We start from the raw sequence: 23,781 nt of genomic DNA on the forward strand, positions 1-23,781 counted from the left end.
TTAATAATAAAATAAATTTTTTTTTTAACATACCATGTTTTTAGAACGGACTAAAAAGTAAAAAATAATTTCTCTAATCCTTATGAAGTATAAAACCATATACAGATTTCTAACTTTTTCTAAATTATCCTGAAAATTCATACTTGGCAACTTTTGATAGCTATTAAAATACTTGTAAGATTGGAAATGAAAACCATGGGGCACATGCAATACATAACTATAAAGAGTGTAGAAAGTAGCTATCAATAAAAGAACTTAATTATCGGTTCACATTATTTGCGGTGCAATAAAATTGTTAGTTGAGCTTTTAAGGTTATGATTGGCTTAGCATAGCAACATGACATCACGAGATACCTACCAAAGATGTAGTAGCCATAGAGTATATTTCCATGGAGTAAATACACTGCTACAGTTTGCTGCCGTGCTGTATGGCTTGATATAACAGTTTGCAAAAAAAAAAAAAAGGGCGCTTTAATTCTATCACAAATGGTCGTTGGCGCGTTCAGTTTTACTGAATCAGTAATAGATAGCTAGCACGTGGCCGCCGAATCAACTACCGTAATGAAAGCAGCATTGGCAAAACGTAAACACGTACCTACTAAGTTATGTATATTGATTGCAGCGACTTCACTTCGAAATTGTTGTATATCTGGAAGTATTTGTACTGTGCTGTTTAAAATGCTTTAAAAACATTGTATATGTACTTCCAAGTGTTTACTACGTTTTTACTAATTACGATCATGTCAAGTGAAGTCTGGGAGAATTTTTTTATTGATCCAAGCGACAACTATTATGCAATTTGCCAAATTTGTAGTACAAAAATTTCGCGAGGTGGTGCTTCAAAAACAACAACAAACAATGAAAAAACATCTTGGGAATCATACTGCGTTTATTGAAGAAACCAAGAAGAGAAAACTTGATTCAGCAAATAGGGGCTTGGACTTACCAGCTCATGCAGAGAAATCAACTTCCTTGCCCTGCAACAGTGGTTCATTGTTTTCATCACATTTGATTCAAGTCAGTCATCAACCTTGTTCATCTCCTAGCAAAAGCAGCAGCACTATTTTGTCAATAGCCCAGTCATCTGCTTGTACAATACTTGACCCTGATGATCCCAGCTCACCTAATCCCACAGACTTTCTAAGCAGTTTCAAACAGTGCCAAATGTTGAAAACGAAACCAAAACCAATAGCCAAGAAATCCCTTATCCAACTAATACTCAAAGAATTTATAACTCAAACCTCACCTTTAAAACCAGGTGACTCAAAAGCTAAATCAATAACTAGACATATTGGAAGAATGATGTGCCTAGATAAGCAGTCTTTTAGTATTGTCGAGGACAGAGGGTTAACTGAATTTGTGAAATTCATGGAGCCAAGGTATATAATGTCCATTAGGAAACATTTTTTGAAAAAAGTGATATCAGAGATGTGCAATGAGTGCACAGAAAGTGTCAAACTACAGCTGACAGATGCAGAGTATGTGAGCCTCACAACAGACATGTAGACTTACACTAATAACGACGATTATATGAGTCTGATGGTGCTCTTTGTCAACAGCAATTTTGTTCTGCAACACCTTTGTATTGAGGTAATTCCATTTTTTGAATTCTCACACACAGGGTTGAACATTTGCACTTTTATCACAGAAACTCTTCAAGAGTGGAATCTGAGTGAAAAGGTTGTTTGCATTGTGAGAGACAATGGTAGGAACATCGTTAAGTGCCATAGAGACATCACAGTTTCAACATCTCTCTTGCTTAGCGCATACATTTCAGCTTGTTTTTAAAGATGGGTTACTTAACAACAAGAATGTAACTAGTTTGACAGCAAAATGCCGCCACATTGTTGGTCATTTTAAACACTCAAGTAAAGCATGCAAGGAACTGAAAAATGCTCAGTCTGTTCTGTGTGTAAAACAGCATAAAGTCATCCAAGACGAACCCACCCGATGGAATTCTACATTACACATGCTGCAACGTCTACTTGAGCAAAAGCAGGCAGTCACCCTAGCTGCAACGAAGCTCAATTTGCCTGCAGAACTTTCGACTGCAGAATGGAATTTACTTGCCCATGTGTCTGACGTACTGAGCATTTTCAACCATGCTACACTTGCTGTTAGTTCTGCAACTGTGAATGCATCAGAGATAATACCGATTGTTAACAGCACACGTAGAGAGCTACAAAAGCCAGCACCCAATGGCTCAGGAATTCTGGGTATGAAAAATGATCTCATTTCTTCATTGAACTTAAGGTATGCAGAAGTGGAGCAAGAAATTTTGTTTGCAGCAGCAACACTTCTTGATCCTCGACTGAAAAGCCATGTGTTTGTTAACCAAAAGTGTGTTGAAGTTGCACAAAATTACTTAATTGAAGAAGCAACAAAAACCAACTGCTCAGAGCCTCAGTTACCCAATGTCCAAACAAAGCAAACAGCAGCACCAGCAGCGAGTCATGGAATGTGGGCATTTTACACCAACATCATAAATGATGCCAAGTGTGAATCAAAGGAAACTTCTGTGAAGGATGAAATAAACACTTACCTTCAGGAACCAATTCTTCCTCCCACTGCAGACATTTTCAAGTACTGGAAGGAAAATTACAAATTCCCTAACATAAAAAAACTGAAAAAAAAAAGTACCTTATCATACCACCATCCACAGTGTATTCTGAAAGACTTTTCAGTACTGCTGGCCTGATAGTTGACCAAAAGCATCATCGATTAGACCCTGAAACTGTGCGAAGGCTTGTTTTGCTAAACAAAAACTTGTAAACTGTTTTGTTTGTTCACAGTAGTGACATTTTGTTGAGTTTTGAGTAGGTAGGCCTTATGTTTTTTTTTAATACCTACATTAATTTACATCCTCTAGGTTATTTTTTGTAGGATCTAAAACTAGTGATGTCTAATTGTTAAAAAGTTAACTACAATATCTTTCTTTTATATTTACATAAATTAAAAGTTTTAAACAGTTTATACAATTTGTATAAGTGTTGAATTTTTTCTGAAAGCTGTTTAACTTCCAAGTATTTGCTAAATGTGTGTGGCTTTAAATAAACCTTTTTAATTTAGAATTCAAGTGAAATTCTCTGTATGTTAAAAAAAATCTCCTATCAGTTGTTTAGTATAGGAATCAAGAATCAATAGGGAATCGAGAATCGATATAGAATCGAGAATTGGGTATCGAGAATTGATATATTGGAATCGTCCTATCCCTACGATGGAAAATATTATCAACAAGCAGAAAGTCATAATACACTGTATTATGAAGGTCAGCGAGAACAGAATTCGTCGGAAAATAGTCGAAGTCCTCAGGGCTGACTGCCGCAACAATCAAATCTCACTAGTAAGTTGCAAGTCAACCAGTTGACAAGTGACGCCACTTGCAACAATACTGGTAAATAACTTCATATATCATTCCATGATAATCAAGCATCCTTAACTACACAGTTACCTGGTTACTTTCAATGCCAGGAGTCTATTCATCCAGGTGTATTCTATTCTACCAATCAAGGTATTGAAAAATTACCCAGCATTGTCACACAAAATGCTACAAGTTTTAGTGGGATGGGTAATCAGCCAACTTAAAACCAGTAAGCATCAGTGATGGTAGGTCCCAATCACCGATGGCTACTGCTGACAAAGGGGTAATCCATTCGGAAATTAAAAGAAGTGTGGACACCATCAATATGCAAGAAAATGAATGTGATTTTCTTACGAGGAAGAAATAGAATTAAAGAGTACCTAACAATTCTATCCAGAAATTTGGTTACATGTTTGTGGAATGCATACTTAACCACACCGTGCACACTTTGACTGGAATGACGCAATGATATTTTGTCCAACGAGCATTCGGAGGCCTTACCTACCTGTTTATTACCAGGAATTGACAAGATCAATGAAGATAAGGAAGAAGATTTAAATAATGAAGAGGAAACACGAGAGCAGATTGAGAAGTTTGTCAGAGCTCGCCTTCACCTCGTCGTGGAACAGTGCAGAAGAGGACACGTAATAAAAGACTTAGTATTGGAGATCTCATTCTAAAGAAGTTGAATCCTATAAATAATTTATGGGAACAAAGTACCAAGAAACTATTTCTCATTTACACAGGACCGTTAAAGTGAGCAAAACAGTGTGCTGTTACATGACTATTCCGTGCACAGAAAGTGTATTGTTTTTATTATAAATAACATTTTTAAATTATTATTGTTATTATATTAACAGTTCACAGAACTATTTATTATTACATAAGTTCAGAGTGGCAACCCAACAGTGGGGCCCAATTTGCTTGTATCAAATCTGCTAGGTTTGTTGACATTCAAGCATTTAGCTGAACTTTAAAGTGTACAGAATATCTTGTGTAATTGGTGACTGTATTGGTAGTAAAGATTTTACACAATGGCTGAGCAGGTTTACAATCTTAGGAGCAGGGCTAACAGTGTATGCGAAGAGTGTCCCACTACCCATAGTTCAGATAGCGACACACTGACAGCCATGGAGGACTGTAGATCACCCGAAATAAGTGAAATGACTGTACCTACACACTCACACACACTGCATAGTGAGAGGTTAGGGCGGCCAGTGTCGCCCCTTCCCACAGGAGGAATAACACAGGGAAATGATATGACAACAACTACTCCAGGAACATCCACATCGAGTCCTGACCTGACACAAGTATTACAACAGATGTTACAACTCTCAAAGCAGGCAGAACAATCCGAGGGTAGAATAATGTCACAACTGACGAGGCAAACAGAGCAATCTGAGAGCAGGATCATGGCACAATTCTCCAAGCAAACAGAACACGCAGAACAGATGGAGGCGAAACCAGGTCTGACTTGCTCCAGTTTGCAAAGTCTGGAGCACAGTATAGAGGAAAAGCTGATACAGTAACAGAGGGAGATTGAACAGGTAGTGGATAAGGTGGTACAGACAAGTGAGCGAGTAGGAGAGCTGGAAACCCAGCTACTAACCATTCGCGAGCATGTGACACTGGAACAACATGGTCTGAGGGAGTTTTGTTAGTGCAGTCAGGCGAGTATGAAGGATGAGCTGCATGGGCAGACCCGTCGACTCGAGGTCAGGCTAGAGGACATGGAGGTAGCGACCTCTAACCTAAGTGAATGCCTGCAGAATCTAACTGTAAACCAGAGTCGTACACCTGACACAGCTGGTAGTACCCAGCGAGAGGTACCTGAGGTGTCACATACTGACACCGGTAGACAGCTGTACCCCACACCTGAGTGCAGTTATGACCAACCCACTGCAGAGTCACTACCCAGACATTCTGCAGGAACTAGGGCAACAGCTGAGCCTAGGGCACATACAACAACAACCGAGCGCAATCTGGATCCGGTAGCTCTCATGCACCATCCAGCAAAACTATAGGCAGAGGCCATGCCTACATTCGCCGGCCGAGCTAATGAGAGTCCCATGCGGTTTCTCAGGAAATTCTAGGAGTATGCAGCCATATTCAATTTAACTGACGTAGAGATTTTGAAGTGCCAGAACAATGCTTTAAAGGGTCAAGCATTCTATTGGTGGGAGCTGACCAGCACACACACCCACAGCTTTGACCAGTTCAGGGAGCTGTTTAGACAACAGTACTGGAACATCCGCATCCAGAGTAACCTGAGGGCACAACTCCACGCGGAAAAATACGATCCACGGAAGGGCACATCTCTAGAAGCACACTTGTCAGCAATGCATGACAAGACCAGATATTTGGACCTCCCTATGATGGACGAAGAGTCTGAGTTGTGTTTTGGAGCATATGCTTAGTGATTTGAAATTTCACTTTGTTTTCAGTTATGTGGACGATATAATAGTTTATAGAAACTCGTTTGACGAGCATATGCAACAACTTGCCGAAGTGTTCAGTCGGCTCAGAGCTGCGTGGTTGACAGTCAACCCCAACAAAATTTCTTTGGCCAGGGATCACGTATATGTAATTTCACAAGGTAGCTTATTCATGGACTCTGATAAAATCTCCCCTATTGTCGCCTTCCCTCGGCCTAAAAATGTTAAGGGCGTCCAGCATTTCTTAGGAATGCTGGGGTATTTCTCTCGTTTCATCCCAGACTTTGCTGCCATTTGTGCCCCCTTGAACATCCTTGTCAAAAAATGTGTGACCTTTGACTGAGGCGAAGCACAGGAATCCGCCTTTAAGACTTTGAAATCGCGCATGGTAACCCCGCCTGTGTTGGTGCTGCCGTACTATGACAGGCGGTTCGCCGTGTATGTCGATGCACCCTCCATTGCCTTTGGCGCGGTCCTGGGACACGTGGAGGAGGGCAAGATTCGACCTATTGCCTTCGCTAGCAGGACCCTCTCTGAGTCGGAATGCCGGCTAGGGACTTATGAAAAAGAGGCTCTTGCTTGTATTTTCGGCCTTAAAAAATTTGAATCATATTTCCATTGCCATGAATTCGATTTGTACACGGATAATCAGGCACTTAGTTGGCTGTGCAACCATCCGGAGCAGCTTGGGAAGCTGGGTAGATGGATACTAAGGCTATCTCGCTTTCGGTTTGTTATCCACCATGTGAAGGGTAGAGATAATGTGATCGCAGACACTTTGTCACGCATGTTCTCCACTGAAGAATTTAATGTTGACAATGTCAACTCGTCCGCCCCCGAGGACTTCGTTTCCGTTTGTAAGGTGTTCCCTGAATCTTATCTTAATGTTCAGGAGTGTCAGCGAGAGGATGATTTTTGTGCACAAATTCGTAAGGATTTACTGAGTGGCAGGTCTGTCCCATTTTTATAAGAGCGTGGCACAGTTTTCTTCACTGGCAATTCAGGTAGAGCACGCAAAATTGTTGTTCCCTTAAAGCTTAGACCCATGGTGCTCGCCTATTTCCATGCTTCCTTGATTAGCGGCCATCTTGGCATTGAGAAAACTTTGAGGATTTCCGCCTATTTGTATTGGCCTACCTTGCGTGATGATGTGACAGGTTGTCGCGACTGTCAGATCTCGAAGCCTCCCCACAACTCTAAGGTTGGGCTTTTTTGTGCCGACTCACCAGTGGCACCATGGCATGTGGTCCATATGGATATTAAAAAAACTTGACAGTTTTAAGGCGTAACCTTCATTACAGCCAGGCGCAATACAAGAACGAGTCATTCTCTCTCACCACTTCAACTTTACTAACAAATGAGGGAAAATTTTAAGGCATATGTACAGATTAGGCTTTTACCAAGCACCCAAACGAATGAAAAAATAGTAATCTAGGAAAAAAAAAATTCAAAATTAAATCAGATTTAGGAATTATTATCACTAGGACATTCTTTCGTTAAGGAACAGGACTGGGAGTAACGATTGGCGAAAGTGTTTTCTGTCAACCTATCTTGTAAAGAACATATAAGTTTTTCATTGTAAAAAGAAGAAAAATTTTCAAAATTTATTTAAAACTCATTTATTTAAATTAAACTTGTAACACACTTCGAATAATTGAATAATCTCAAACAGAATTTAACACCCAGTTACCTGCCAATTCTGATACCATAATTTTTTTCCAAATGTGTATGTATGTGTAAGGAACAGTCATCGTCTTAGCTGGGAATGATAGTGAAGTGTTGCATATAAAGCTGTGATTGAAGAAAAAAATTATTAATATTTTATTCAGCTACCTATCTTTTAAACATCCTGAAACTGGTTTTTCAATTATTTTTAAACACAATTAGGAAATTTTCTTGCTCCTCATCGCCAAAAACAATTTCTGAAAAGATTTCATGATCATTATTTTTGGATTATTAAAATATAGCTCATGGTTACTATAACTTACAAAATTAATAATGGCTGTCCTACGAAGCCAGAAATTTGTAAGTTGTTTAAAAATAAACTTTGGACTATAGTTGAATAACGTATAGTTTATAAATTAGTCTTTAAAGTAGCTATTTATGAAACACACAGCGTTTCTTATAATCGTATGCATAAGTCTGCATGATTCAAAATTGTGAAAATAATTGTGAATGAACTATAACCATTTACTAGATCATAAATGACAAATGCAGTATGTCAAAAACATTTTATTCAATAGAAAGTGTTGTAGAGAGCTGGCGGTACACATACACTAGCGGCATCAGGTCCTCTGGAACCAGGACGGCTGGGCTCCAGGCCCTACGGCGGGGCTGCGCTCGGCTCCACGAAGTTGGGGTCATCCACCTTGCACAGCTCGGCAAGGTCCGTGGGGACCACATCTCTCGTCAGTTCCACGAACTGGTCCAAGGGGCAGAGCGTGTCACACCCAGGGATCCGCAAGAGGTGTGGTTCCGCCTCCGTGGTGTTGCGCAGATAAACCTGGAACAGAATTGTGTAGCTACACTGTTCACAAGGTCACAGTCACGTAGCTCCTGTTGCATTCACATTGCAGGCAAGCACCGACATTGACATAGTGATCAGTGCCAGATTAGTCACAGTACTAAGTACCGATACATATCTGATAAGCATCCTCATTGCTCGAAGCAACCCAGGAAATTAACTGTTTTTTTACCACCCCAAACAACCAATTATGGACAAAAATGCTATGACATATCTAAAATACTAGACTCTCTTGACCCAATGAAGGATTCCATTCTCTTCCACCCGGTTATCAGTCCTCTCGGAAGGCCCTGTGCGCATGTGTTCTATACGGGTTCGGCTCAGACTTGTTTGTTCATCGCACCTGTCGTGTGACAGACGCTGTTGTGACCGGCGAGCCACTGACCTTGACGGCGTGGCCCGCTCCGTCGGGGGCCTCGTGCAGCTCCAGCAGGGCCAGGATGTTGTAGACCGGCAGCTGAGGGTCCCACACCCCGAGGGCCTGCATCAGGTTGGTGACTGTGGAGTCGTGGCCGGCGTACATGAACATCTTCCTGCCCGCGGGCTTCAGCGTGCCGTCCGCCTTCGCCTTCGAGTCCTCGAGTATCTTCTTCAGCAGAGGCCCTGCGCAGCCCGGCACACACACACACGCACTTGCTTCTGTCAGACTCTGCCAACTATCATGGCTCTAGTGGTACAGGACTGAACCACGCATTAATGCTGGTGTCAAGTCTCTCACATATCACCAAGTTACTATGAAGCACAACCATGATGTAGTAAGTCATGGTAAAAAGAAGTGATTTCCAAAATGCGACAGTTTGTACTAAAAATTAAGCAGCAAAATAACTTTATTTTCTACATTTTGTAATTTTTTTTTTACAACAAACGAAGAAATATGTTACCATTTAATAAATAATATACTCTTAGGCAAAAAAAAAATGCTCTCACAACTATAAAGGTATAAGTATTCACTGTTAATTTTTTAATAGACATGAAAAACTTTTGATATTTACTACAAATTATTTGTTTACCAGAATTGATGTTCCCTTCTTATTAGTTTCTTTAAACATACTTACCTCCTTTGATTCTTTGTAGCTCTTTGTTATAAGAATTTAAGATGAAACTGAATACAGTTAAGTCATACAGCCGATGTGGATATACATTTCTCGTCCATTCTGGTAAAGTGAGTTTGAACTCTTCCTGAAAAATTAATAACCCATATTTTATTTTAACAGTATAAAATGTAAACCTCAGCAAGTGATTATGTCAGTACAAGATTTTAATGAACGGTGTAATAAATATTGCAATCATTTACTTTATTAGAATTCAGTTAACAATAATGTGAGTTCCTCCGGTTTTTTTTCTTATCATCCCAGCAAACAAAGATGTTTCAAAATAAATATCATATAATAGTGGATGACTGAGCAAACATTATTGACAATTGCCAGGTTAATATTCTATGCTCAGTCAGGCTGCATTTGCATTCATACTGCCAGCTGTTCTGTCAGAAAGATAAATTACCACTCTCAGCACAAGGAAAAAAAAAGTATTTGGAGCCCAGAACTGCTGCAAGTTCATTTGAACATTGGGCCAGAAGTAGTGTTGCTAGGACGGTGGGTTTGTCATTGGCACAAGGCCAGACCAGAGGTGGCAAATGACTATAGAGCCTGAGTCAAAGGCTGTGAGGAATCTGTAAGAGACTTGATCAAATAACCAGCATTCCTTGAAATATATTTACAAATAAGTGCATCTGTTCTGGAAACCAGCTGATAGAATGTCCATACGAATCTTAAGGCCTTAAGCCATATGTTTTAGATGTTAGTGGCCATTTTGAAATTGGATATCATCTCCAGTTATCGTCTGTGGTTGGGCATGATGTATGACATTGCAGTCGCCATATTAATGCCGTGTATGCTACTAGGTGGATTGCTGCATTATTCTTTAATACCTTTTTTTTAAATCCTGAGTTTGGTGGCTCTGACTCGAACTGAGGGATGGATGGAGGTCCAAAACAGAATCTCTCACCATACGGCCAATTGCACATTTGAGAAATAATTAATTAAATAAAAAAATTAGCTTTATTATTAGTGTTATATTTTTGCATGATATTTGATGTCTTATTAAACATTTTATAGCAAACTAGCTGTGCCCGCGACTTCGTCCGCGTGGAATAGTGTCTTTGGGTAGCATTTTTAATTATTTAGGCTAATTATTTTACAAATAAGACACATACATATAAATACTTTAATGAGCTATTTGCAGTGTTTCACTGCAAAGAGCTTATTAAATTATTTAAGTAGGCTGTATAAGTACATAAGGTATAAAATATTAGAGGAACTTCGGGTATTGTGGACCCCCCTTTTGTTTTTTTGTTGTATTTCAGTATCTGTATAAGATAATTACATCTGTCTGTTCAATATGACAGCTTGGAATGTAAGGGTAACGAAAATATGGAACCTACTTATTTCACTCAGGATGTTGGCTTTGTATAGTGATATATAAAAAAGTATGCAAAGGTCCACTTTACCCGAACAGTGTGGGTAAAGTGGAACCATGGGTCCACTTTACCCATCCCAAATTATTAAAATTTTTAAACAAAAATTACATTTTAATTGTATAAGTATACAATTGATAGACGTTTCGGAGACAAAAAGTTATTAATAGTGAAGTTTAGCAGAATAATAGTGCACATATTTACTAAAATATTCTAAATGTCTTATTTGCACACTGAAAACATTCTAGACTACATGATAGTAATAAGGATGCACTAACCACATACGTGTAGCCCTATGTCAGTAGATATATGTACTAAAGTGGTGAATTAGGTTTTGCAAATATCACATACGAAATGCGCAGTTTCATTGTCAGCACATTCTTCGTGACTCCAGTCCAAACACTCCAAACACTGAACCCAATTTTCCCCAGCTCTGTCATCAGAAAACTTTCCAGAGCAATAGATACAAGTAGCATCAGTTTCGTCAAATGTATTACGCTCAACTGATTGCTTTGTATCCATAGTCTTCCTAGATAGCTGTTTATTTATGTTATTCTTCTATTTCCAGTAGGCTGAACAGGCAGGATTTTTTTGGCAGCTCGTTTACGACTTTCTTGAAGGCTGTTTTTGAAAGGAGATGATGCAACAACACATGCCGCTCCTCTTGCCCTACCTCTTGTTGTTGCTGCTTTAGCGATTACTGGAGATGGCGAAATGTCACTAGGGCCTACTGAAAATGCAGTTCCTCCCGGTAGAGATTTGGGACGCGGACACTGAAGAAGTGTTGAAGGCTCTTCTATGACTGAAGTGTTGCTGACATTTCGAAGTAGTGGAAAAGCTTCATTGGCAGCAGAAGATGTGTTTGGTTGCATATTCTGAGCTTCAGATGAAGATGTGTCTGCTACATCTCGTAAAGGTGACTGATTACCCCCTGATTTTTCTGGGGTCGCTGTAACTGTACCTTCCTGAACCGCCATGTAACCCCAATATTCCGAAGAAGCGAAATCGTTCTGGCTTTGTCCATAACTTCTAGATTCCTGGTATGGCTTAAATGTCCGTCCAAAATGAGAACAGGATCAGAGCATGTAGGTTTGGTACTATACACAAAGTGATCAAACCATTCACTGAAAATGTCACTGTTGATCCATCCAGAAGAGTGGCAGGTAAATACACAACCTGGAGGAGCACCTTTTGTAAGATGTTGACTGAAGATTTTTCTTGGGAACACTAACATAGGTGGTACATAACTCCCACCAGCACTCATGTATACTATCACAGTGATAAGTGAACCTCGTTCGGCTGATGAAATTGATCCAATCTGGCGTTTACATTTTAAAGAAATCACTTTAGGTATTCTGCTGGATAGCACAGACAATCCACTTTCATCTACATTGTAGATTCTAGTTGGAGGGAAGTTCGTTTTGTCTTATTCGCTTTCCAAAATATCAAAAAAGTTTGCAACACTGGTTTTATTGAACCCCTTGGCTCTGGCTATTGATGTTCCTGAAGGAGTTCGCAATACGATAATATTTTTATGTCGCCTTAGAAATCCACATAACCAGTCCTTTCCAGCAGCCTCCCTGAGTTCAGAAAACCTGTGTTCAATATTTTTTTTTTCCGCTAACTGGTAGGCAAGCCTCCTTACGTCTTGCATAGTTAAACCTAATAATTTAGCTTCCATAAACAACAAATCCTCAACTAACTGTTGTTCCATTCTGGGACTAAATATTGGTTTCCTACCTGATGTTGTAAGAATAGATTCTTCAGGTGATTTGGCAATCATATTGACATATCTTCATAAAGATGTTTTAGGCACATTGAACATTTTTTGCGCTTTATTCAAGCCCATATCTTTTTTTACGAACAGCATGAACAGCAGCAATCGTGGACTGTTGACTCCATGATTCTGATCTTTCTTGACACACCCACTTTTTCTGCCTGTGTTGACATCTGCAACAAACCAAAAAACTTTTCTACATACATTATAAAAAAAAAGTGGTATTCACTATACAGCGAATATTCACATAGCGTAGCGTTGAATTTTAAATTAACCAATCAGCGAGTGGCATTTAAATAAAAGCTTCTCACTGATTGGCTTTTACTAACTTGCGCCGCTACTCTAAGCGAAATTTGAAGTGTCGTGAATCCTACCTAAAGTAAAAAATTAATTTTAAAAAAATCTGTATGTTACGTAAAATTTGGCGGGTAAAGTGGACCGGTACCACTTTACCCGCACCTCGTAGGTCCACTTTAGCCGACCTATGCCATTGTTATTCGAATGGAATTATGATCGAAACTACTTACGTGCTGACCATTTCCAACACCTACCATTAACACAGACTCCTTTATCGTTACTTTTAAATATTATACATAATTTATTTACCTTAAGTATTTCAACACGTTACAAAGACATACATACCTGCAAAAACTTTTATATCTTGGTTTTTCGTTATCGTAACGTAACCTGCGGAGATCGATATGCGCGCACGTTTTCAACAGTCTAAGCAACTGAGCTTCTGTGGTAGATTACTTATTGTGATTCTTCCTAGGTTGCAGCACATACACCGAGTTTGACAGCGTGGGTCCACTTTAACCGATGGGTCCACAATACCCGAAGTTCCTCTAATATGAGTTTATTTAAGTACATTTTTATAAACTACGTTTTTTGTTTTCCCATTTTTTGCCAAAACATAAAGATTTTGCGGATTTGATACACGTGAGCATGCCACATAGAGTTGCAGTTGCCCATGGGAAAAACATTTTTTTTTTTCTAAATGAACGTTACCGCTGGTGGTGTCGTGATCGCCCTGGCATACAGGTGGTACGTAGGCAGACGTTTCCATCTGTGTAGCAGCAGCAGGAGCATAATCTGTTAAACTGGAAGATGTCCTGTGGAATTAATTAATAATATTAGCACTTTTGCACAGCTAAAAATGTGATTTTATAATACATACATGTTGTGCTGGCAGAATTTTAGTGAAGATGAACACACTCAAAAGTTTGCAATCTTACCTTTCCACAGAGTTGAAACCAGCATTAACAAATTCTTTGTATTTTTCCTTCAGTCTTCTTATGCACTTCGACCGTTTAGTTCTTTTACGGATCTTGCTGAATGGTGTCTTTTTCGGCATCGTGTTGGTATTTAACTTCTATCAAAAATGTAACAATTAAAAATAATTTCGCTACACGAATTTTTTTCCACGAAAACCTATTCCTTGCTTGAGCGACAATAGCCTCCATCCACTACAGAGCGTAGCCTTGTCTGACAGTGAGACGCGGTGTCATCGCCCGCCTCAGCCTGCCTCCCTCTACCCCCGTTATTCTGTCCCTTTTACACTCCATTCTTCTCCCTCCCCCCTCCCTCATTACAGCGGCTGCCGGCCGGATCTCCGCCTACGTGGTTCCAAGGAGCGCCACCAGTTTGCGCCACGCCGCAGGGACATTCTTCCCGGCAAATGAAGTTTTCACACGCAGTGCTAGGAATATCACTCCAGCGTATGTGTTTTGAGTCAGGTCATCTCAAAACCAAAAGGATACGAGAATACATGCGTGACTCAATGGTGTGTCAGATAGTATCTTTTAAACTTCATTGCAATTCTTTCGTAAAATATATTTTAAAATAGACCGGCAAAGAGCCATGGAAATTTTCAAAACTCAAATGCAAATTTAACAATTAAAAAAAGAATATTCTGTATTTCTTGGTCCGACAAATTATTTGTACAATCATTACTTGAACTATACTTAAGATAATCATTCTTTAAGTTTTCTCTTTTTTTTGGTGGTTCGGCAAGAAAAAAAATACGTTTACAAGAACATAACTTAGTAAAAAAAATTATTAAAAAAATAGGTAATTTTCATTTTAACTTAAAAAGAAGATTACAAAGTAAATATGTACTGTTCAATATGTTTTGTCGTAATATTTTCCATGCACCAATCGCCTTAAGCGTCTGCCGTTGAGCTTTATTAATTGTTATTCCAAATGCTGCTTTCAGGGGAAACTGCACTATTTTAAATTGAAATGGCCAATCAGTCGGAATTATTGGAATACGGGGTATCAAAACATTTTCTCCTTTTGCCATTCCAGTCATGGTTGTAGCTTTTATAATGTTGTGCCCCAGATGTGTAATTTGTAGCCGTGTGCCATTACATAGCCTTGGCACGTCAAGATTTCTCATTAATAGGACTGGAACACCAACTTTCAGCCTCAACTTATGGGAAGGCACTCCTGATAATTCTAAAGAGTTGAGAAATTCTATAGGGTATGATGTGACTTGTTAACAATATACCTATAACTATTTACACTTTATTTTACTTTTGACCGTAAACACAGAAAACAAAACTTCCTATTACGAAAATAACTTATTTACATTTATTAAATTTTATAAGAAACTAAATTATATTTAAGAACCTAAATGTATTAGTATTCAACTACTTTTATTGACCAAAATAAACAAATCCTCTATACTATAACTTTTTACACTTAACTTAAGAACATAATCAAAGCAAAATAAACTTACTTAATTTTTTTTAAGAACATAAAGAACGCAAAAGATTATGAAAACCACGTAGTCGAAAATACACACGCAAACCAACTACAAATTTAATGACAACAGTGGTATTTTATGTATGATTCACAAAAACAAACAAAAATCTTATGAAAAAAAATTGTACTGAGATTATTCGTTATTACAAAATAAATAAAAGGAGTTACCGTTCTCAGGTACCTAGCTAATATCCAAATGTACAACAAATAATAATGACGTAATAACATCTAACTAAATTCGAAAATAATCTACTTTTGACGAATGAAATAAACCAAACAATGACCCAAATAAAGGAAAAAAAAAAATTTAATAACCGAACCCAAAACTTAAAGTTATTTGTATTTCACGAAGAACATTAATTAAATAAACAAAAAATTGTGTAAGCAAATCGAATTGTTATCAATTTGCAGTGAATAATAGTGAATTTGCAGCGGAAAAAATCAGTATTCGCATGCGTGTGGCACAGTCGTCTGCCCTCACGTGTCTGCCCGTTCGGGTGAGCACACTTAGGCATATTTCCCCACCTACACCGCGTTGTACCACGCCACGCTCCAACCCCCCCCCCCCCCCCCCCCCCCTTCCTCACCCGCGCTGCTGTACAGCGCTCATTGTGTACGGCGCGGTGCTTGGCAAGTTTCTTACTCGCGTTAACTTCAGTTTCAAATTTTGTAATGACTCCCTAAATGTTACATCAGAAAAGCTCTAATATTTTGTCTCTTGTCGTAAACTTATAAAACATTCACATAAACCTTACATTTTTCCATACAAACTTTCATCCCCTATTCCCTATTGTTATTTTACACCCTTGAGGGTAAAACTTTGACAAAATTTGAATTTCATATTTATTTATATCGAATCAACAGCCCAAAAAATAAGTTTCAAGCTTCTAGCTCTAAAAATGACGATACTTCCATTCAAATTTTCATCCCCCCCCCCTTTCAACTCCTTACAACCCTTTTTTCGCATTATAAAGTGGCATATGTCTTTTCTCAGGCTCTAGACTATCTGTGTACCAAATTTCATTTAAATCGGTTCAGTAGTTTTGGCGTGAAAGCGCGTCAGACAGACAGACAGACAGAGTTACTTTCGCATTTATAATATTATATAGTAAGAAAGTAAGGATTAAATATGTACAAATACTTATATTGAATATTTATTGAGTTTTATTTCTATATTATTAAATTCCTAATGAATGCGTAGTAAGTTTTTCTCGTAAAATTTAAAGAATTTTTCAAGATATTTTTTTTTGCAAGGATACTTATAGTAGAGTGTATTTCCTTGTACATTTTTTTTACAAGACATTGTTGAAGTAAATTATTATCTATAGATAAGCATAAGGTCATGTTTGAAACATATCTACTTATATCTCGTCCTCTATTTGGAGTACATATTTGAAGTTACATTATTTTCCCAGAAGAGGAAACGCCCCGGTGCTGTTGTAGGTTTCAATAAATGATGTAACCAACCTTTTGCTTTTAACTCAATCTCTATTTACTAGTATCGCACAGTACACACAGAGCCGACATGGCTGCAACGATAACAACATTCGTACACATACAAAAAACAAGATGGCACCTAAACAAAGGAAGTCAAATCAAAGTCTATGTAGCAAATACAAATAAAACATTATTACTTTCGTGACTTATGTGTCTCACAAAACATATCCAACACTTCCCCTTGAGACACTTAAGGTTAGAGAAACTAAGATTTCCTTCAGCACAGTATGTGTTCGTTGAATAAAACCTTCGGTGTGAACTTACAAAAAAAAACCCATCAAACACTATTTGACTTAACTTCAGAACATATCCCCGTTCAAGTCATTCATAGCTCCTGGTTAAATCTCAAAATTTAACAATCATGACAGACACTCAAGGAACACGTGCAAGATTCAGTTTTTCACACAGGTACTTGATGCGCGCACCGTTCACTGCCTTGGTGAACAAATCAGCAGGGTTCTCCCTGCCAGTGATGTGCTTAACCTGTATCTTCCCCTTTTCCGTCATGTCCCTCACAAAATGATATTTGATATCTATATGTTTCGTCCTTTCAGACACTTCCCATGTCTTACACATGGCTATGGCCGTCTCGTTGTCAGAGAGGATCACGGAAGGGCTGGGCGCAGAGCCATCTTGCCCCAATTCAGACATGAACTGCGATAACCATCTTGCTTCCTTTGTTGCTTCGTAGATTGCATAATATTCCGCAACTGCAGTGGAATCAGCAACACAGGCCTGTTTTCTCGAAACCCAGATAACAGGACCTCCCGCTAAGGTTGCCACAACTCCTGTTATAGACTTTCTGTCATGCCTATCATTGGCTAGGTCTGCATCACAGTAGAATATGGCAGCACCATTTTGTTTGGTAAATTTCAACCTCCAGTCTTTGGTTTGTCTCAGGTATCTGAGCACATGTACAATATCTTGCCAGTCCCGAAGGGTTGGGGTCTCACATTTTTGACTAGACCTGCACACTACAAAGCTAATGTCCGGTCTTGTTGTTTGCGACAAATGTAGTAGGCTCCCAATCGCTTTGCGGTATAAGTGCTTGTCAAAAGCTTTGTTTCCAGCATCTGTTCCATCATCACGGTTGATCTCTATGGGGAACGCTTTTCCTCTTGCATTTGTCATTTGAAAAGTACGCAGCAGTTGCTGGATGTAGTGAGACTGATCCAGTAATACAGAGTCACCTGTGGAAATGATGTTCACTGAAAGAAAATTGGTCATCTCCCCCATGGCTCTCACTTCGATAGTCCCAGACAGCTTCTTTTTCATATACTCCACTTTCTCACGCGTCCCGAATATGCCCAGGTCATCAACGTAGACAAATACCACTAGTTCCTTGTGGTCATCTATATATACGCAAGGGTCTTTCTTCAACCTTCTCAAATCCCAGCCAGTTAGGATACCGTCAAGGGTGTCATGCCACTCCTTACCACTCTGTTTCAGGCCGTAAATACTTTTTAGCAGTTTACAGACCTTGTCACTCCCTTTTTGGTACATCGGCGGTTGCTCCATGTAGATTTCCTCGGTGAGGACCCCGTTCAGATACGCAGCCAAGACGTCCAGGTATTCCCTGACCCAGCCCAACTTCACTGATAAAGCTAGGAGGACACGAACTGTCTTTTTCTTCACCACTGGAGAGTAAGTTTCAGTAAAATCTATCCCCGGTATTTGGGAAAACCCACGTGCTACCAGTCTTGCTTTATACCGTACGGAGCTTCCATCCGAGCTCTCCTTTAATTTTAAGACCCACTTGCACCCTAAAACATTTTTTCCTTTGGGCCTGTCAACAATTTCATAAGTGTTTTTGCTTGTCAAATTTTCAATTTCTTCATCCATTGCTCTTTTCCAATTTATCGCATCACTGCCCCCTAAAGCTTCTTCAACACTCTTTGGTTCGTGGGAGCAAGACTCTGTAGACATAGTAATACACCCGTATGGACAAGAAGGTGCTTCCGAGTGTCTTGACAGGAGTCGAGCAGACCTCCTGATTTCCACTACCGGTTCCTCTTCCCATCCCAAGAAGGGTTCTTCGTCTTCCGACAGGGTGTCATTGGAGTTTGGCTCATCGTTTGTTCTTGGTTCAGTGCCTTCTCTTACCTCCTCGTTCTCATGATGTTTCTCAGTTTCCAGCATGCCCTCGCAGTTTTCTTCCAGTACCACAATGGTTTTGTTCTCTGTTGACATACCACACACATTGTACGGAAATTTGCTCTCCTGGAAAATAACGTTGTGGGCAATTTTGACCTTCTTCTAAAAGTCTTGCTTTTACCAACCTGATCGATAGGTTAGGTTCCTTTCCCAACTGCAGTTCAACTTCATTTTGGTATTCCTTGAATGCAGCAAACACATCACTCTTCTTCGCCAAGAATTTCACAGTAAGGTGCCTAGAGTAGTCATCTATGAAGGTTAGTAAATATTGAGCCTTTCCCAAGGACATAGGCAGTTTTCCCATTAAGTCAGAGTGTATTAGCTCCAGTGGTCCTTTAGATTTCCTTTCGCTCATTTGGGGAAAGCCCATTTTTGTCATTTTTCCTTTTATGCAAGTGTCACAAGCATTAAGCATCTTCCCCTCAATCTCCAGTTCAGGTATTTTTCTGATACTTTCTTCATTTAGGTGGCCAAGCCTTTGGTGCCACACCATTACACTCTTCAACGCTGTAGCATCCCTAATTTCACCGTCATGGTTTGGCATATTTACTACATTTGCAATACTGTCCAATTTCTTTTCAGAGTGTAGGACATATAAGCCATTTGAAACTGGAGCCTTGAAAAACATTTCGTCATGATCGTAAGCTATGGCTTCTCTGACATTCATTTCCAGACGAATACCCTTTTTTGCCATCTTGCTTACCGAGAGCAGATTGAAGTTAAATTCTGGCACGTACAGTACATCCGATACAGTGAGAGTCCACCCCCCACATTCATCAGTGATTTTTATCTCTACCATACCACATCCACTGACCTTCGCTGTACCTTTACCCATCGTTATTTCCCCTTTGCAGTCTTTCATGTTGAGGAACAGTTCCCTTTGATTTGATATGTGGTCAGTTGCAGCGGAATCTACAACCCAGTCCACAGTGTTTTTCATGGGTGAAACCAAGCCACATGCACTCACTAATGCCTTGTGTTTTAGCTTCCTATCCTGTTCTTTGCCAGTTGTGTTGTTATAAGGCTTTGACTGGTCATCCTCATTGCAGTCACTTGCCCAATGTCCATTATTTCCGCATCTGTAGCACTTTACTTTGTCACAAGTCTTAGCCATGTGACCCCACTCGTTACACCTGTAGCACTTTCTATCAGTGGGGGTACCAAATAACCTATCACTTCCTTGAGTATTTCTTTCAACATACCTGTTCTTCCAATACTCCGTTCCTTCATTTCCTTGTCTTCCTCCTCTTCCACGCCCTCTGAACGCTTGAGCACCTCTTAGATGACCATCGCCTTTTGCTGCAAGTGCTGAAACTTAATTTTCTTCCCGATCTTCATTACCTTCTTCTAAAAGTCTTGCTTTTACCAACCTGATCGATAGGTTAGGTTCCTTTCCCAACTCTTCCACCAGTCCGCCATATTTATCCCACTGGAGTCCAAGGAGGATGATACCCGCAATCTGTTTGTCCGTGTACACCCAACCAGCCGATTTCACTTTCTGGTATTGTGTTTGTACACGAGCCACATATTCATGCAGTTCCTCCCCTTCACCTTTAGAGATCAAAAACATAGCTTTTAGTGATCTCAATCCCTGCAAAAAACTAACCTTCGTATGTATGTCCGCCAGTATTTCCCACGCTTCTTTCGCCAGTACACATTCCGCAATATCGTTAAGATATGAATCGGACACGTTTTTGTACATAAATGCCAAAGCCTTCCTGTTAACCCTTTCTTGATCCGCATTCATTGGTGGTACAAATCCTTGTTCTATAGCATTCCAACAGTTAATTTGTATAAGTTCGGCCTTTGCCCGTAACTTCCATGCAAAGTAATTTTTGGAATCCAGCCGCGGGATGTTGCTTCTATATTCTGTATTTTCGTGCAAAGCCATCTTGAACCACAGTTTGCCACGCGCGCCGATCGGCAACTTTACCGACTCACTGCCAATCACAGTCACAATCTCATCAATCGCAGTGGAAGCGTGCTGGGCCCATAACCTGTTGTAGGTTTCAATAAATGATGTAACCAACCTTTTGCTTTTAACTCAATCTCTATTTACTAGTATCGCACAGTACACACAGAGCCGACATGGCTGCAACGATAACAACATTCGTACACATACAAAAAACAAGATGGCACCTAAACAAAGGAAGTCAAATCAAAGTCTATGTAGCAAATACAAATAAAACATTATTACTTTCGTGACTTATGTGTCTCACAAAACATATCCAACAGGTGCATGGGTGGAATCTGTAATTTTTGGCAACAAAATCTTACATTTTCATGGTAAGATTCGGGCCTCGAAGATTGGTCACACATGTACTTTTTTGAAGTAATACTTCTTAGGGCACGTTATGGAAATATGAGGGTGAATTTTTTACGATGCGCGCGCACAATGCAACGAAATTTTCACAGGAAGATGGCGGACCCACGTTTATGAACATAAACCCATGTATAGTCACTGTCATAAAAATGAGAGGACATACCAAACGTATTGGTGTGCCATATGAAACTTTATGATAATGAAACTACACTGCAATATATTCGGTAAACTAAAATAGTCATAGTAAAGAATTATTTCAAGTTTTGAAAAACTAATGATACTGACGTTACAATAATTATAATACATATTCTCCATACACTGTTTTGTCAGGCTTCAGAGTGCATTAGTTAAAGTGTACAGTTAATAAACTAATGAAGCATGGTTCAAAACTTGTTGGAATTTTTTTTAACTTTTGTAAATTACATATTATTACATTTTTTATTGTGTATTAGCTAAATATATGAATACATTTTATTTTTTTATCATATCTCTATAATATTATTAAGTATATAGCTGAGTCTATTGGATTATTTCATACTTGGCACTCTATTCTTACTTAAAGTAATATTATTTTAATTGTGTTTGTTAGGAAATGAATTTCCACGAATTCGCATAAGTATTAAAAAATCAAAATTTATAAAAGTACAACTATCCTTTTATACTTGATAGTTTATTGTCAACTAATTTGTATGGAAACTATATAGAATTAACTTTTTAATGATTTTTAAGACTGTTGGGAGTACTTCAATAAAATTCCTTGACAAAAATCAGGTCCAAGCCAGGTTTTAATATTTTTTCAAGTCTTTTTCGTTTTTATTGGAAACGTTTCATTATAGAGTTCAATCTGGAAAATTGAAGAAACCTATCTCCACAACTGGGCAACTATCGAGCGCTACAGACATTAGGGCCATCGCTCGACACGAGAGGAGCCGTGAGAATGTTCACCACTAGGCTTTGCACAACAAGTGTTTGGGAGGGTAACCACCCAACAGTTACTGAATCGCGGGAAAAAGTGTGTGGAGCACCACCACCCCTCGACTTGATTGCTGCTGTCCAGTAGCCCACTACAAGACGTGCTGAGGTATGTCCTTCATCACCGTTGATGCTGCTGGACTGCAGCGTCCCTCTACGAGACGCGCTGGATCACTACCGCCGACTTCACCTCCCCTGGTGGGGGTCGCTAACGTCCCTGAAGACGACTGCCTCCGTCACTAATGGCGAAGAGACCGACACCACTGCCGCCTACTCTATGTTGGCTTGCCTCACCTGCCACACTGTCACAGGGTGGGTGGGACACACCCAGGGGCGTAGCCAGGGGGGAGGGGTTTAGGGGTTCAAACCCCCCCCCCCCCCGTAGCACCAAATCTTTAATTAATTTCTTATTCATCACTCAAACAAATTTCATATTAAAATTAATAACATTTTTACCATTACAATATTTAAATTTAAGTACCGAAAACTGCTAAAATAGCACTATTTTACACCTTAAAATCCAAATTTTCCCGGGGGAGGACCCCCGGGACCCCCGCTTTAATACGGGGGGGGGGGGGGGCGGCGGTATGCTTCTTAACACCCCCCATACACAAATCCTGGCTACGCCACTGGACACACCAACACCACCGGGGGATGACTACAGGTGAGTGAGGGAGTGTGAGTGCCCTAGACTTGCGGTGATGCTGAGGTTGAAAGAAGAGAGATTTAACATAACAGCCTCAGTTTTGTACTTGGGGGTTTGAGCATTGAGGTAGGGTACGTCTTTTAAACATGTATTTGCGCGAATGTGTTGGTAGCGATGGATGTTTGTAAATCTTTGTGTTAAGTTTTTAAGAATTGTTGTAATATGTATTGTATTAGTGTACAAATAAAAGTTCATTATTTAAATACTTCTTTGAATTCAAATTTAAAGGTATTAACATACACTTTAAAATAAAATATATTCATATACGAAAAATGAGTAAAACATATTATGTGGGGAGAGAGAAATAAAAATATATAAGCAAATATTTAAATATCTTATTCCATGCTGATTTTAAATATGAATATGCAGCCATTTTCCTGCTTAGATGAGATAATTGTAAATTTATAGAAAACAATAAAAAATATCTGCTTCTATTGAACTTTTTAATTACGAATACACTAACAAGTTCATTATTGGAAGACACATTAAAAAAAAATTATTACTATGAATTTTTTTTCTGGTCTTGAATTGTGTAACTGTAACTGCTAGGTTAGAGAAATAATTAAATTAAATTTGATGGAAGGAAAGTTATTACTTTTTAAAGGTTTATCAAAAGTATATTTACTTTACTTTAGCCATCGAATCTGCAATGTTGAGATGTTTAATTTGATATATGATAACTTATAAATATCTCAGACTATACAAATCAATATTTTATTTGATAATGTCTTTAAAAAAACATTGTTGGTCACAACCATTATCAGAAACTAAATAGTTGAGAATTTTGTGGATT

At 39.1% G+C, this 23,781-nt stretch overlaps 1 protein-coding gene across 1 annotated transcript in view; it reads right to left on the reverse strand.

The window, feature by feature from the left end:
* Positions 1-8,013: 8,013 nt before the first annotated feature.
* LOC134531063 (venom acid phosphatase Acph-1) overlaps positions 8,014-23,781 on the reverse strand; it is an 86,314-nt gene continuing 70,546 nt past the window's right edge. The window contains exons 5-7 of the mRNA XM_063366581.1: positions 9,376-9,499; positions 8,706-8,923; positions 8,014-8,299 (exon numbers count right to left, since the gene is read on the reverse strand). Of these exons, the coding sequence (XP_063222651.1) occupies positions 8,120-8,299; positions 8,706-8,923; positions 9,376-9,499 (522 nt within the window). The 3' untranslated portion in view covers positions 8,014-8,119. The remainder of the gene's footprint in view (positions 8,300-8,705; positions 8,924-9,375; positions 9,500-23,781) is intronic.

Source organism: Bacillus rossius, chromosome 3, assembly GCF_032445375.1.
Source record: "Bacillus rossius redtenbacheri isolate Brsri chromosome 3, Brsri_v3, whole genome shotgun sequence".
Taxonomy (NCBI): Eukaryota; Metazoa; Arthropoda; class Insecta; order Phasmatodea; family Bacillidae; genus Bacillus; species Bacillus rossius.